Source organism: Uranotaenia lowii, chromosome 2, assembly GCF_029784155.1.
Source record: "Uranotaenia lowii strain MFRU-FL chromosome 2, ASM2978415v1, whole genome shotgun sequence".
Lineage (NCBI taxonomy): Eukaryota > Metazoa > Arthropoda > Insecta > Diptera > Culicidae > Uranotaenia > Uranotaenia lowii.
The window spans coordinates 385,886,777-385,903,647 of NC_073692.1; the positions used below are offsets into that span (position 1 = coordinate 385,886,777).

The 16,871-nt window shown below is 41.4% G+C and overlaps 1 protein-coding gene across 1 annotated transcript; it reads left to right on the forward strand.

Annotated features, from left to right (window-relative positions):
- Nucleotides 1-7,692: 7,692 nt before the first annotated feature.
- Nucleotides 7,693-13,906, forward strand: LOC129743246 (uncharacterized). Its single transcript, XM_055735222.1, has 5 exons — nucleotides 7,693-9,857; nucleotides 9,915-10,576; nucleotides 10,865-12,065; nucleotides 13,400-13,667; nucleotides 13,727-13,906. The coding sequence occupies exons 1-5, from the start codon at nucleotides 7,693-7,695 to the stop codon at nucleotides 13,904-13,906; spliced, it is 4,476 nt and encodes a 1,491-aa protein (XP_055591197.1).
- Nucleotides 13,907-16,871: the final 2,965 nt, after the last annotated feature.

Consider the following 16,871-nt stretch of genomic DNA (forward strand, 5'->3'; position numbering starts at 1 on the left):
CATCCCCATTAAATTCAGCGCCGACCGGTGCACCGTCAAAAGGACTCGTCTGCGCGAAGGAATACGATCCTATGGGGCCAGTAAGCAACCAAACCGGACATTGAAGCAGAATTTAGTGGCCAAAGGACATGTCCGGAAGTTATGCAACAAGATTCTAACGAAGTACGACGGATGCATCCTCATGGATGGCGAAACGTACGTATTTTGGGCAGCTTCCTGGCCAAAAATTTTATAAAGCCACTGCAGTGGTGCACTGCACTGGTTGGGGTGATGTCCCCGGCATGTTCGAATTCGTTTTTGCCGATAAGTTTGCGAGAAAGTGTTTGATCTGGCAAGGTATTTGCAGCTGCGGACGAAAAATCCCGGATATTGGGAAAAACAAGGCCATGGACTCCGAAATGTACAAGGAGCAGTGCCTGAAAAACATTTTTTTCCGTACATTAGATCTCACAAAGGACCACCCAGACAACCAGTATATACGTATCATTTTGGAGGCCATATAGGTACATTAGCAAACATATTCTTGATTTGGATTGTATTAAATTACGATTTTCACGACTTGTCATGCGCATCATTTACGACTACCCTGATTCTTTTTGGAACATACTATGACAATTTACATCATCATATAGATGATTGAGGTTGTAATATACGACATTTTTCGTAACAATATGGAAAGTTTGACGACTTATTTGGTCGTCTTTTGCGACTTGAGTGCAGGGCTCTCATTTTCCGTCAGTTGAATAAATATAAGATTATTATTTTTTTTTGTACTTTAAACCAATTGGTTTATTCATCCCCAAAAATAATAAAAATAAGATTATTTCAAAGAAATGCGTTTTTTGCTGTCAAATTGAAGTTTATATCGTACAAATATATTATTTGCCTGATTGCTGATTTTTTTCAACGTTCATGAAGTTATTGTTAGTACCTGGACTTGATCCCCTGACGATACGATCTGCAGCTCATGATGGTTCCTCGACGCTATTTCAAGAGGATTTGCTTCAAAGGCATTAAACCAAAAGCAAATCGTATATTTCTATAACTAAAATCTTTTAAATCGTAGAACACGTCATCGATGATCTGAAAATAGATCAGCATTTTGAAGACTCCTTAAATACGAGTCTAATCTTCGATGTCGTATCATCATGAACGATTTCATTGAACTTATTTGTATTCTTTTACGATTGCCAGCAAATACATTTTACGAAAATCAGACATGCAAATCAATTTGCATAGGTATACGATTGCATGCACATTATTACGAATCAATGCAGTTATGAACGATTTTATAGCATATATCTCCAAGTGGCAAGCAAAGTTGCGAGCTTATTTTCTTTCTACTAAGATCTAACACCTGGTTGTTATCTATATATATATATATATATAAAAATGAATGTTTGTCTGTCTGTCTGTTCCCTATAGACTCGAAAAATACTGAACCGATCATCGTCAAAATTGGCATCTGAGAGTTTTTGAGGCCGGGAATGGTTTCTGTAATAGTCAAAACTCCATCCGACTTAAGAAAGGGGGGGGCTTCCATACAAAATTTGTATTTTTTCGAAACAAATTAAAGTCATGACATCCATTTTCTCGAGATTTTTTCTTCCTTCGGGCGGTTTGTTTTTCGTCTCCATGGTCGAGGCGTCGCGAGCCAACGTCCCAAAAGGATAGTAACCATGGCATAGCATACTGATCAGTGTGAATATTTTGGCGCGTATTTCTCAACCAAGAATATTTTCAATGCAAGGGGTGGCGATATGAAGCCTTGATGTGATTTTTTTTTTCTACATGACTCCTAGCTCATTTGTACAGCACATGGTTATGAATGACGCCTAGATGAGACCCAGATTGACATTTTGCCGATCGAATAAAACATGTTTTTCGTCTCTATGGTCAAGCACACGTCGTCGTCACAAGTGGATAGTAACTAAAGCATACTGTTACTGTTCATTGATCGCTGGAAAAATTTAACAATAAGGCGCCTGTTTCTCAACCAAGTACCTATGTTTCTTATGCACGTGGGGGCGATATGCAACCTAGATGTGTTTTTTTTTTGCTTAATTTCACGTGGTAATAAATGACGCCTAGATGTGACACGGATTGGTATTTTATCAATCGAATCAAAACCAATTGAAAGATTTGCAAAAATACTTCCATATTTAGTTTGTGTTAATGTAGGTAGCATTCGACTTTTCATTCTAGGAACATTAGAACATGTTCAAACGTTCAACTTTTTCTGTTAAAAAAATAAAAAATTATGTTTTTTTTTCTAAAAAATTGTTACTTCGGCTCAAATATACAACTGAAACGAATCTAGACATGAAAATGGGAGCTTTTTATTTTAAACTAGCTGACCCGTTGTGCTTTGCTACACCTTCCGAAAATAAATGTAATTTGTAAATGTAAGGCATTGACACTTGCCCCAATATACGGGACAAATGTAAACTTAGAAATTTGTTTTTGCCAACATTTTTGAATATTTGACTTTCAAAGAGAAAATAATAAAAACGCTGAGAACTTATTTAGTGATGCAACTGATATTTTTTTTAAAATATTTATATTTTTTGCCGAAGTAAATTTATTTAAAAAAAGGGAATTTGCACTGTATTTAATACATAACTAATTTAATATAGTTTTCATAACCATGATAAGTGCTGTTTGGGAAAACTTCAAGCTATAATGTCTCATGTCCACGAGTTTGGAATATGGCGAGACATTTTTTAACATAATTTTGGCGCAAAAAGGATAGATATTCAAACTGCTTCGTAGGCAAGGATGGTGAAAAAAGCTGTTTGAAAATGATTATTAAAAATCATTTTCATTGTTTTTTTTTTAATTTCAATAGCTTATTTTTTCATCTCCAAAAAATATCCCATCTAAAGCTTATCAGGAGCTGGAAGTGCTCATAATACAGAATATTAGGATTATACTCAAAAAACTGTCTCGATTCACGCTATTCATCGGTTTTAAAAATTCTATCTCCATTAAGTACAATTTGCAATAAATACCAATATGTGAATCTTTTTCTTTCAATTAGAAATTTATGTAAACTCCAGTCAGATAAATCAGCCTACCTTCTTCAAGCGGTGGGGGACAAAATTGGAAAAGAAGGGGGAGCTCCCATGTAAATTTAAAATAAAGAGCTTTTCAAAGAGGGGCCATATTTAAAAAGTTTTTTTTGGGTACAGAGTACAAATTTCAGATCTTGAAAAATGAGTTTAGAGATCAAGTTTCAGTAAATAATATATACCATATTTGAATTGCAATTCAGAACTGCAGCTGTAGCTCTCATTTCAAAGTTGTTGATTCTGAAGTATGAACCAAATGCTCTCTAAAATCTAAACTTGAATAAATTTTTACAAATTACATTTATTTTCGGAAGATGTAGCAAAGCACAACGGGTCAGCTAGTGATAATATAAATCGTATTTCATGTTAAAAAAAATCTTAATTTCGAATAATTTTATGCATAGCACGACAAAATCTGTCAATCATGGCTGAACATCGTCCCAGACAACCATTTGGTGGATATTTAGAATTTGCAACACAAATATACGTGCAAATATACGTGTAAACATATCGTATATAATGCAGCATAACCAGTATATACGTATTATTTTGGAGTCCATATAGGTACATTAGCACACAATTTCTTGATTTGGATTATATTGTCGTAATAAAATCATGCAATGTATTCAAATACGATAAAGAATATGCATGGGCCGCACATTGCAGGTGCAGATATACGAAAATGAGTTTAAATAACATTCTATACGATATAACCTGTAAAATAAAATTCGACTTCTGGTTGTCTGGGCAGTAAAGTTTTCGCCAGATTTGGCAAGCTGCCACTACAGCAAAGAAGTATTATAGTGGTATCGGGCCAACGGGTGGATTTTGTCGAAAAGGACATCAACCCACCCAACTGCACTCAATTCCGCCCTATCGAAAAATTTTGGGCAATTGTCAAGCAGAAGATGAAGAAGAATGGTAGGACGACTCGGGATGCAACAGAGATAAAGAGATTGTGGAACAAAATGGCCGCTGAGGTCAGCGAATATGGTGTCCAAACTATGATGAGTGGTACTCGACGAAAAGTTCGAAAATTCATCAAAACAACATCGGAATATTTTTTTGATTATTTTTCCTTTAAAGTGCAATAAAAACCCTACATTTCAAGTACAAAACATTTTTATTTCGTTAACATACCTCCGAGACAGACCCGTTTTAATGCGTCCTGATTTGTAGTGATCCATGCTTAATGTATCAAGGATTCGAATCTTCATTCTCGTAACTAACTTCGCGGAATAACGTTGCCGTTGGTCGAGTCTGGTGCGCTGGCTTAGGACAGGATACAAAGGATCACCACATCACCACAAAACCGACGTGGTCAGGGGTAAAAATCGCAAAATTCCTGAAATATCCTATATCGACTATAAATTCGGTGCTGCAACGTTACCGGGAGACCCTTACGGTGGATCGAGCAAAACAAACCAGGCGTAAAAGTGAAACATATGACCGGAAGCTGCGAGCAAAGGTAATTCGATCAGTTCACAATAATCCTGGAATCTCCTTGCGTGATTTGGCGAAAAAGTTCAAGAATTACAGTAAAGCTCGACGAATTTGTTTGCGAGAAGGCTTGTGGTAGTATCATGCAAGCAAACACCCCAACAGGACGCTGAAACAAAACCTGGTTGCCAAAATCAGGGCAAGGAAGTTGTACAAGAAAGTTTTGACCAAGGACAACGGATGCATTTTGATGGACGACGAAACTTACGTCAAAATGGATTTTGGACAAATACTCGGTAACAAATTTTACCTTGCGAAGTGTAAAGGGAATGTTGCGGATAGATTCAAGTTTGTTTTCGCAGATAAATTTGCTCGTAAGTTGATGATTTGGCAGGGATCTGTAGTTGTGGGAAGAAGACTAAGATTTTCATCACTGGGGACACAATGAATTGAAATATTTACCAAGAAGAATGTCTCCAGAAGAGGGTTTTGCCATTCATTCGGACCCACAAAGGTCCGGTGACTAGCAAGCTGCAACTACAACCGGGATGTCGTTAAGTGGTATAAGGAGATCAAGATCGATTTTGTTGAAAAAAGTATCAATCCACCAAACTGTCCGGATTTTCGTCCCATCGAGAGATATTGGGCAATAGTTAAGGGCAAACTGCAGAAATGTGGCAGAACCATGAAAAAACCCGCTCAAATGGAAAAGTGGTGGAACAAGATGGTGAATTAGGTTACTAACAGTACTGTACAGATAATGATGGGTGGTATGAAATCCTTAAAGTGCAATAAAAACCCTCAAAATGAAATTTTTACTTTTGTTGTACGTTATTTCTTTGCGGAGAAATGATCTATTTTATCCGACCAGATTCTATGTGAAACAGACTTTATGTGTGGACCACATCAGAACGCTACGAATCATACTGGAACAAACCAATGAATTCCAGGACTATCTTCTGCTGGTATTGGTTGATTTCGAAAAAGCATTCGACCGACTATACCATGAAAACATCTGGGCGGCTCTAAGGCGACGAGGAGTCCCAGAGAAACTAGTCCATCTCATCGAAGCACAATACGAGGCATTTTCGTGCAAGGTCTTGCACGACGGTGTCTTGTCCGAACCTATCCCGGTAACTGCTGGAGTGAGACAAGGATGTATTTTGTCAGCGCTGCTTTTTCTCGTCGTTATGGATGAGATCTTGACTGGATCGATTTACTGTAGACCAAACCGAGGATAGCCGTGGAATCCATCAATGGAGCAACTGAACGACCTTGACCTGGCTGACGATATTGTTTTGCTCGCCCAAACATAACCGGATATGCAGAACAAACTCGACGACCTCACCGAATGTTCCAAGACAGCAGGTCTCAAAGTCAATGTAGGAAAAACCAAGTCGATGGAGATCAACGAAGGAAATCCCTCCAGTTTCATGGTAACTGGGCAACAAGTTGAGAAAGTGGAGTGCTTCCAGTATCTTGGTAGCCAGATAAGGCCTGATGGTGTTACCAGGAAAGACATCGAAACCCGGATCAGAAAGGCCCGATTTGCGTTTGCGAGTCCCCGAAACATCTGGCGGTCACGCCAGATCTCTTTACGAACGAAAATCCGAATCTTCAACTCAAACGTCAAATCCGTATTGCTTTACGGATGCGAAACTTGGTGCACATATGCGGTAACGACGCGAAAGCTGCAAGTATTTGTAAACCGCTGCCTGCGGAATATCATCAACGCATGGTGGTCTGGCAACTGGATCTCGAATGAGGAACTACATCGCCGGTGTCATCAAAGGGCGCTAGAAATCGAGATTCGGGAACGTAAGTGGAGATGGATTCGCTGCACACGCTGCGGAAAGATGAAAACGAGATTTGCAAAGAGACGCTAGATTGGAATCCAGAAGGACATCGAAGAAGAGGCAGACCCAGAAACTCGTGGCGGCGCAGCCTAGCCTCTGAAATCCGAACTGTCGACGAGAATATTGACAGGAACCAGGTGAAGACGCTGGCTCCGGATCGTCAACAGTAGAGGTCTTTTTCCACGGCCCTATGCACCGGAGGATCAGAACAGGATCATTAAGTAAGTGAAGTAAGTGTATTTTCGAAGAACTGAACTTTTCGTTCTAGTTATCTACCTTAAATGAATGTCATGAGCCGCGAAGTACAAGAGGATCTATCTTTCCTTCATCCAGCCATGGTTATATTATCAATTCACAGTGAAGAATTAATAATTTTGGAATCGGAACTAATAGAACAAATCGCTAAAGCCATAATTAAATCAAAATTAAGTTGTAGGAAAAAGATAGCACAAATATCGACAAATTAAAATCACTAAAATGCTTGAACACCCCCAGCAAAAAACATCGCACGGCTTGACAGTTCTGCCGTTGCGTCGGTATTAGTGTATGTTTTGCCAAAAACAGCTGACTGAAGCAGCCAGCAGCAGCACAGTTGAAATTAAACCTCCGCCGAATAAATACCATTCGAAAACAGTCCGTCGCGAGTTGTCTTTAATTGAGTTGAAACTCAAAGTGAAGTTCGGTTACCACATCCACGAATTCCCGCAAACGTTCCGAACCGGTTAAGTGATTTGGTAGACGATTCCCCCGAACATTTTGGTCCTTCGAGCCGGATTCAGGACATTTGTGGAAGCCCCGTGGACCGCGGAATACCGAAGCTGTTCGAGCTATTGTTCCTGCCTGTTAGCTGAACCATTTTGGACGCAGGATTCGCCATCGCTATTGCTGAGACGACGCCGCAACGCCATCGCAGATTTCGGTGCAATTGAAAATTGCAATCAATCAGCTGGGAGCAGTTTTTTGGAAGCAGATTCAGGAGGAACTGAAAGTTTTTTTTGGTTTTTCACGAGAACGGTAAAGTGTACGATTGGTGGCTTGATGCATGTGGCCTACCTGAGAGAAAAAATAAAGATTTTGCATGTGAGTAAGTCTTGGTTTGTTGCATGTGGTGTGAGCCTTGTACGCTGTAATTGGTCTAGGATTTCGCCGCATAATTTCACTTTGCTGTTTTCTATCGGTTGCCTCCCCCTCGCTGCTGTCAATAGGGTTGCCAGTTGTCAGTTTTCGTCGCGGTACTGTGGAACGTCGAGTTGATTATTCGGTCAGTGAAAAATTAGTACAGTGTAATATATTTGGTGCAGTGTCAGATATTTAAAAGTGTAGCAATGTCTAAAAGTACGCTGAAGGCTTTGCTAAAACGTGAACGGCAGTTATATGTCATTTTTGATGGTACGGATAGATTCATCCAAACCTATCAGATTGATAGTGATCGGTGTCAGTTAAGTTCGAGATTGCAAGTGATTGATGCAGTGTACAGCGAATTCTTCGAAATACGGTCAAAAATTGAAATTTTGCTGGATGAAGCGGACGAGAAAGAGCAGAAAGATGCTGACAGCGAAGTCAAAGGAGAGATTGCCAAGCAACGTGAAGAGGAAAACGACAAGGTTCTACAGCAATTCGATGACCGATACTTCGCCATCCGAGGTGACCTCCTTAGACTCCAAGGTGATAAGGATGCCTTAGGTGTGAACACAACCAGCAACAGTCAGAGTCAGTCTGCGTCAGGAAATACTTCGAGAGTAAAGCTACCAGAGATACGTTTGCCGTCCTTTAGTGGAAAAATAAGAGAGTGGATTACATTCCGGGATTCCTTCCGAAGCCTTATCCATGACAACGAACATCTGACGTCTATGGATAAGTTTACATACCTTCGTTCCTCTCTACAGGGTGATGCACTGAAGGAAATCAACAACATTGAGCTGTCAGAGGCAAACTACGACGTCGCCTGGAAAACTTTACAAGTTCGCTATGAAAATAAGAAGCTGATTGTGAAGGCTCATCTCGACGCTCTTTTCGCCCTCGAACCGCTTAAAAAGGAGAATTATGACGGTCTGAACTTCCTCATCAGCGAGTTTGAGAAAAACTTGATGATGTTACAGAAAATCGGAGAGCCAACGGAGTCTTGGAGCACAATATTAGTCTACATGTTGTGTTCAAGACTAGATTCTGCAACATTGCGCCAATGGGAGACGCATTACGGGTCTAAGGAGGTCCCAACGTACGATGAGCTGCTTCTGTTCTTGCAAGGTCACTGCTCTGTTCTCCAATCAATCACCTCTGCAAGAAATCCACCATCCGAAGCCCGTCAGACGAGATCAACAGTTTGTAATACAACCATCAGATCAGTTTCACGTTGTCCGTTCTGTGCAGATCCATGGCACTCACCGTTCCAGTGTGGCAAATTTCAACGGATGAAGGTTCCCGAGCGAATGGATGCTGCCATTCGCAACAAGTTGTGTCGGAATTGTTTGATGCCAGGCCACTTCTACCGAAATTGTGAACGAGGTTCTTGCCATCATTGTCAGCAGAAGCACCACAGTATGTTACATTCTAGATCCTCCGTTCCACAGCCGCAGTTTTCGGCACAATACCGACAGCAGAGTCAAACGCGTTCGGCGCAACAAATACCGTTTCAATCGCAACCGCAGCCAATGAATCAACAGCAACAACACAACTCAAGACCAATACAGCATGCGCACACCACAACACAGCATGCACAAACCCACTCACACAACACAAACACAAATCCAGACAACGCACAAGCCACCACAAGTCAGAATTACGTAGCACTTCCGTTTACACCGTCTCGTAATATTTTACTGTCCACGGCGATGATCCGAGTCAAGGATCGTTTTGGAAATACACTTCTGGCACGTGCGCTGCTAGATTCGTGTTCTCAGCATTGTTTAATGACACGTGAATTCTCTCGTCGGCTGAAGTTCCATGAAACCCCTACGTTTTTGTCGGTGCAAGGCATTGGCTCCTCTCAAATGGTTTCAACGAAGTTAGTTTCCGCAGAAGTTGGTTCTAGATCCCCCAGAATTTCTCAGTTTAAAGAATGGATGCAATTTTTTGTACTGCCAAGGTTAACAGTTGATCTGCCTACTGCTGCTTTTGATCCTTCGATCCTTACGCTGCCGAGTTCGGCCTGTTTAGCAGATCCTGGGTTTTATGAGTCTGGTCCAATTGATGTTATTATTGGAGCCGAATTTTATATGGATTTATTGTCGGATGGAAGAATGAAGCCGTTAGAGAACGGCCCCACATTACAGAATACAGTTTTTGGTTGGATTGTGTCTGGTAGATTGCCCAATAATCAAAATTCAGTTTCTCAGTCAGAAGTTTATGTCTGTTCAGTCGGTGATATTCAAGATCAGCTCACACGTTTTTGGGAGCTCGAAACATGTCATGTTCGCAGCGTTCAGTCGATTGAAGAGTCAGCTTGTGAAGAGATTTTTAAGAATACTACTGTCAGAGATGAGTCAGGAAGGTTTGTTGTAACTTTGCCTAAAAAAGAAGGTTTTTTGAATCGGATTGGAGATTCCAGAGTTATCGCCACGAAACGGTTTTTGAGTTTGGAGAAACGATTATCAATGGATTCTGAATTGAAAAGGTCGTATTCTGAATTTATTCATGAGTATCAGAGTCTTGGTCATATGTCAGAAGTTATCGACAGCTCAAGTCAGTTGAATGAAGTTTGCTACTATTTGCCGCATCACGCAGTTCTTAAGCCCGAAAGTACCACGACAAAGTTACGGGTGGTTTTCGACGCTTCCTGTAAGTCGTCGACAGGAGTCTCGTTGAATGATGCGCTTATGGTTGGCCCGGTTGTACAAGATGAGCTGATCGATATTGTTTTGCGATTCAGATTGTGTCAGTTTGCGATTGTGGCAGATATTGCCAAAATGTACCGTATGATCCAAGTTCAGAAATCAGACCAAATATTGCAGAAAGTTCTTTGGCGAGACTCCACCGATCAACCCCTTCGCACTTACGAGTTGTTAACAGTAACTTACGGAACAGCGTCAGCGCCTTACTTGGCAACAAAGTGTTTGCAAGTCCTAGCCGATCAGGGTTCTAAAACTCATCCCTTAGCGTCGAAGATTTTGGGTCGTTGTTTCTACGTCGATGATATGCTTGCTGGAGTTGACAGTATTGAAGAAGGTGTACAGTTAGTCAAAGAAATGTCAGAATTAATGGACTCAGCAGGTATGTCTTTGCGAAAATACGTTTCGAACAGCTCAGAAATACTCTTAGAAATCCCTGAAAATCTTCGAGATGAACGTTCGGTTTTGGAGCTTGATTCATCAAGTTCGATGGTGAAAACTTTGGGATTGTTATGGGAACCTGAGTCAGATGTTTTTCGGTTTAGTACTCCAAGTTGGAAGAGTTCAGCACCCATTACGAAAAGGTCAATTTTGTCAGATGTTTCTAAGTTATTTGATCCATTGGGATTAGTCGGTCCTGTGATTATTCAGGCAAAAATTTTCGTTCAAGAACTTTGGAAACTACAATGCGGATGGGATGACGAGCTTACCGAAGATTTAAAGAGCGCTTGGGATGAATACAGAAGAAATTTGATTGGGTTAGATAATGTGTCAGTACCACGATGGGTGGGTGTCAGTAAAACAGTCAGTTCATTACAAATCCATGGATTTTGTGATGCGTCAGAGAAGGCCTATGGGGCCTGTATTTATGTCAGAACTGTGTCAGAATCGGGAGAAACTGTTGTTCAATTGATGACCTCAAAATCACGAGTTGCCCCTTTAGAGAATCTCCAGAAAAAGAAGAAACGTCAGTCAATTCCAAGGTTAGAGTTGTCGTCGGCATTACTGCTTGCTCACCTGTTCGAGAAGCTCGTGAAAGGTACGGAGCTATCTTCATTCAAATCGTTTTTCTGGACAGATTCGATGATAGTCAAATGTTGGCTTGCGTCTTCACCGTCAAGATGGACTAATTTTGTGGCAAATCGTGTGTCTGAAATCCAGCACATTACACGGTCGGGCGTGTGGAGTCATGTCGCAGGCACAGAAAACCCAGCAGATATCATATCGCGAGGAATGACCCCCGCTCAGTTACAGTATCAGTCTCTTTGGTTTCATGGTCCCAGTTGGTTACGATTGGAGGAATCGCATTGGCCTCAACCTCGACAAGTTTGCCCAGAAATACCCAGTTCCATGCTCGAAGAGAGAGGAGCTGTCACTGCCGTCGCTGATTCTTTGACAACCAATGAGATATTTGAATTGAGAGCCTCACTTGTAGATTCAATTCGGTTGACCGCGTACTTTTTGCGATTTCGCTTCAATGCGCAAAAGTGTAACAACAGTAACAGAAAAGTCGGATATTTGTCAGCTTCAGAGTTAGAAGAAGCCCTTCAGTGCTTAGTCAGATTGTCCCAAAAAGAAAGTTTTCCGAAAGAATATACAGATTTGTCGAATAACCGTCAGATTTCAGTCAGTTCAAAGTTGCTGTCTCTCAATCCACGCATGATAAATGGACTAATTTGTGTCGGTGGTCGATTAGAGAATGCAGCAATCTCTGAAACGAGGAAACATCCGTTTATATTGGACTATAAACATCCGCTTACCAGATCAGTCATGTCGTATTACCATGAGAAGTTGTTTCACGCTGGACAGCAGCTGTTGATCGCAACAGTTCGTCAAAAGTTTTGGCCAATTCATGCAGGCAGTTTGGCTCGGTCAGTTATCCATAATTGCGTACGTTGTTTTCGTGCTAGACCCAAAATTCAAGAACAGCTTATGGCTGATTTACCCCCGGAAAGAGTGACACAAAACCCAGTATTTCAACGTGTGGGAGTAGATTACTGCGGCCCATTCCTTGTCACTTACCCCCAACGTCGATGTCGCCCGGTGAAGGTATTTGTAGCCATTTATGTGTGTCTGGTTACGAAAGCTGTGCATCTTGAAGTTGCGTCAGACTTGTCAACAGATGGGTTTCTTGCCACTTTCAAACGGTTTTGTGGCCGAAGAAGCACGCCAAGTTTGATTATGTGTGATAACGGCAGAAATTTTGTTGGAGCCAAACGGAAACTCGACGAACTTTCCAAGTTATTCAGCGAGAATAGTTTCCAAGAATCGGTTGTAAAGCATTCAGCAAACCAGGGGATAGAATTTAAGTTTATCCCAGCTCGATCACCCAATTTTGGTGGACTTTGGGAGTCAGCAGTGAAGTCGTTCAAATCACTCTTGAAGCGCACTATTGGTACACGCACGTTGGGTCTAGAAGAACTGCAGACTGTCGTTGTACAAATTGAGGCAATTCTAAATTCACGTCCGCTCACTCCGTGTAGTAACGATCCAAACGATTTTGAAGTGCTTACTCCTGGTCATTTCTTGGTTCAAAAATCGCTCACTGCACCCCCAGAACAGAACTGGGAAGATATACCAGAAAATCGTTTAAACGTATTTCACAGAATGGAAAAAACTGCTCAAAAAATTTGGAAAAGATGGTCAATTCAATATTTGTCTGATCTGCATAATAGAACGAAATGGTCGAAACAGCGAGATAACATCAAGGTCGGAACGATGGTAGTTCTTAAAGAGGACAATTTACCGCCATTACAATGGGCAATCGGAAGAGTTTCAGAAATTCACCCTGGGTCAGATGGTAATGTCAGAGTTGTAACTGTTCGAACGCAATCTGGAAGTTATCAAAGAGGCATTTCGAAGATATGCATCTTACCAATTCGTGACAATAATGTCACATCGGAGAAAGAACAACAGAGTTAGATTTTGTCAGTTTTTGAGTTTGTATTTTGAAGTCTTCAAAGTACCTATACAGTTTACCAATCAAAATTCAATTAAGACTTGATTAAGTACAATAATTATGCCCGATTTAAAAGCATGAAGCATGCGATTGTGTCAGATATATGTCGTTTGAGTACTGTGTCAGAAAATTTGCGTCAGAATGAAACACAAGGTTTCACTAACAGAGGCGTTAAGCGCCAGCACAACAAGGTGCACGTTTCACGTGAAGGCTGTGTCAGAATGAAACATAAGGTTTCACCTACAGAGGCGTTAAGCGCCAGCACAATATTGTGCACGTTCCGCATAAGGGTTATCCTCGGTCAGATGCAGTGCGCCTATCGCAAAATAAGGTTGACAGGTACCAATCAACCTTCTCGTCCAAGCAGAGCAGCGTTCGGCAGGCTTGGCCAGCATTGCCACGCGCAGCTCGGGCTGAAGACCTCGCACATCGACACCAAACCGTTGAACACACCAACAAGGCAGGAAACGAAGCGTCTGAGGAGTCCGCGGAGGCCCACTGGCCTCCGCACCAGGCAAGTTTTCTGTCAAATTAAAAATAAAACGGTTTAAAAAGCGCACTTCGTCCTACCAGGTCATCCTGTTACCGATCTTCACGTCATCGAGTCGTATCACACATGGCATTGCATCGCAGACCAGCATAAACATCAACGCAGTTCCATGTTCAGTCCAACGAGGTTCATCGGGCTTGAATCCATCGTTAAATCCATCAGCAACAGAGCAACAACAGTCGTGGTCATCCTTCGCAACCTAAAACAGAAGAACTTTCAACAATCAGTATCATCATTTACTCGAGTGAATTCAGTTTCACACCTCTGGTAACCGTATCGGCAATGCAGGTTGCAGTACACATCTTTCCCATCAGCTGATCCTGAATATGCAGCAGCTAACGGGAATCATCACACACCACTGGACATCTCATTCACGTAAAAGAACACTCTGTAGAATTGTATCACACACCAGATTGGCAAAAACAGTTCAGAAGAAATCTTTAGTTTGTATAAGTTCAGTCTAGTTTAGAAGTACCGTTTTCACGAAGAAACACTTATCAAAACAAACCATACTAGTTTTATATACCGTTAGAGTAAGCGAGATGCATTGAAATGAGATTTCAAGGCGGGCGGCATATGTAGGAAAAAGATAGCAGAAATATCGACAAATTAAAATCACTAAAATGCTTGAACACCCCCAGCAAAAAACATCGCACGGCTTGACAGTTCTGCCGTTGCGTCGGTATTAGTGTATGTTTTGCCAAAAACAGCTGACTGAAGCAGCCAGCAGCAGCACAGTTGAAATTAAACCTCCGCCGAATAAATACCATTCGAAAACAGTCCGTCGCGAGTTGTCTTTAATTGAGTTGAAACTCAAAGTGAAGTTCGGTTACCACATCCACGAATTCCCGCAAACGTTCCGAACCGGTTAAGTGATTTGGTAGACGATTCCCCCGAACATAAGTAAACAATCTGATAGCCGTTAAAATTGCCGTCGTTTTTTCAGTTATATCTTATCATTTATGATTGAAAATTCTCCACTTCCCTAGAATCAAAGCAATGGACATCTTTTTCTGATTTAAGTTATGCATGGCAAAATCATGGCTATCATTTTCGAATATCATTTCAGCCGTCCTGTCGCCTTCGACCCAGATATACATGAAATCGCTTCTCAAACAGGTTGTACGTGCGTCGGGATTAGATTGCAAGTTTCAGCAACACCAGCTAGACCAGGCGAAAGATGCTGTAATTTCCGGAGCTTTCATCTGCGCTTCGAAGATCCCCCGCTTCTAAAGTTGATGATCCTTTTCCCGGCCGCCAACAGTCGTCCCTCTCCTTTTGCATTTTTTTTTTTGCTCCGTTGCTCGGCTCAACTTTGTATAAAGGTGTTATTTCGCAACAGCCACCCGAAATTTTGGGAACGCAAAAAAGACTGTCGGTTCCCTCCTCGGCCTGGACGTGACTTTCGGCCGGAATGGGGTTTTCGTCCTCTCGTGAGCCTCTGCCTCTAACTTGTCTCTCCGGGGACACCGCGCTGCCAAGTCTTTGATCCGGTCATTCCAGGTGGAAGGTGGCAGTTGCAAAGCGTGGAGGAATGTTCCGTGAGCAACACCTGATCTGACTATGGCCACGCTTCTGCTGGAAGTTGGTGGTCGGTGTCGGTGAAAAGTTGAATGAAAATTGAGCTCCTCCGACGGAAGTGGTTACATGAAATCGAGGGGTTTGAAGCAACTGGACCGGAATGTTGAGGAAAAGTGAGCGAGGCAGGGCGTATTCCGGAGGGTTGTTCCTTGGTTATGTTTTGTGAATGAAGCGCTCTCGGGTGCTAAAAATATCTCGGCATTAGTGGACGTGTGTTGGTTGTGTTTGTGTTTTTTTTTTGTGTGTTGCATAGTCAGATCGGATTGGAGGCGCAATTTCATCCTCAACGGTTTGGTGTGGTGTTTTTGCCTTCCTGAGTTATTTATCGAAGGCTCGAATGAACTATACACAATGAACTATGCAAACGTCAAACCGGTTGAAAAAGGTTTAAATCGGGCCCTAGACATGAGTTTTTAATTGCTTCTATTTTCAGGTTAATAATTTCGAATATTCGCCAGTCACGCTGAAATGTTTCTAAAGGGGGATTAAGATTAACAACTGTTCTGATTCGTTGCCTAATTGCAATAATTTCTTTTATCAAAACTGGAAGATTTTGAGGTGATTTCAAAAACGGTTTCGTAACCTATGCTTGAAGCTTCATCAAGAAGTTTTTAAACAGTCAGATGATATTTACTTAGTTTTGTGTTAACAAATTATCACCGCTGGTTTATGATTTAATTGAATGATTAACGGCATTTCGGTGAACTATACATCCTAATAGGAAGAATATCAAATGAAAGTAATGAAAATTATAGACGGATAGATTAGATTAGGAAGCATGGAAGGTGTTGAAAATGAGCCAAGAGCGTGATTTGAGAAAACTTCTTGCCGCACAAGACCATTTGTCCCACACCGTCCGATCGGGGTACGAAAAATACGTGCTTCGATCCATCCATGTATCATTTTATAGATCAATGCAAAGTCAGCCTATCGACTTTGCTTCTTCTAGACAATAATACGGTGTGGGACAAATGGTCTTGTGCGGCAAGAAGTTTTCTCAAATCACGCTCTTGGCTCATTTTCAACACCTTTCATGCTTCCTTGTCTAATCTATCCGTCTATAATTTTCATTACTTTCATTTGATATTCTTCCTATTAGAATGTATAGTTCACCGAAATGCCATTAATCATTTAATTAAATCGATAGTCCGGCTCATTTTTTGGCTCGATGCACGTTTGTAAACGATTCACCCAGATTATTTGCGGTATCTCGGAGAGAGAGAGAGGTTAGGGTTTCGCTTGAAACTACCGGCAACTCTCTTTGTCGTCTTAGCGGCTTCCGGTTTTCAATTTCCCCCGATCCAGACTTCCTGGCTGTTGACAAACGTTCCCCAAACACTTTAATTACATTTGTAACGGTTGATTTTGCAACTTTTAGCGATTTTGCCAGCTTTGCGTGCGAGGAGCAAACTTTTGATACGCTGCTCTTCTTCCTTGGACGGCATTTTGACAACTGAAGAAAGAATTCCAAAATCAAAATAGGAGCAACATTCTACACACACACCTTCAAAATGAGGGGTGTTCAGGTTTTTTAAATGCAAAATTGAAAGAAATACGTCAGGTTGCTAATGACCAAATTTTGACCGT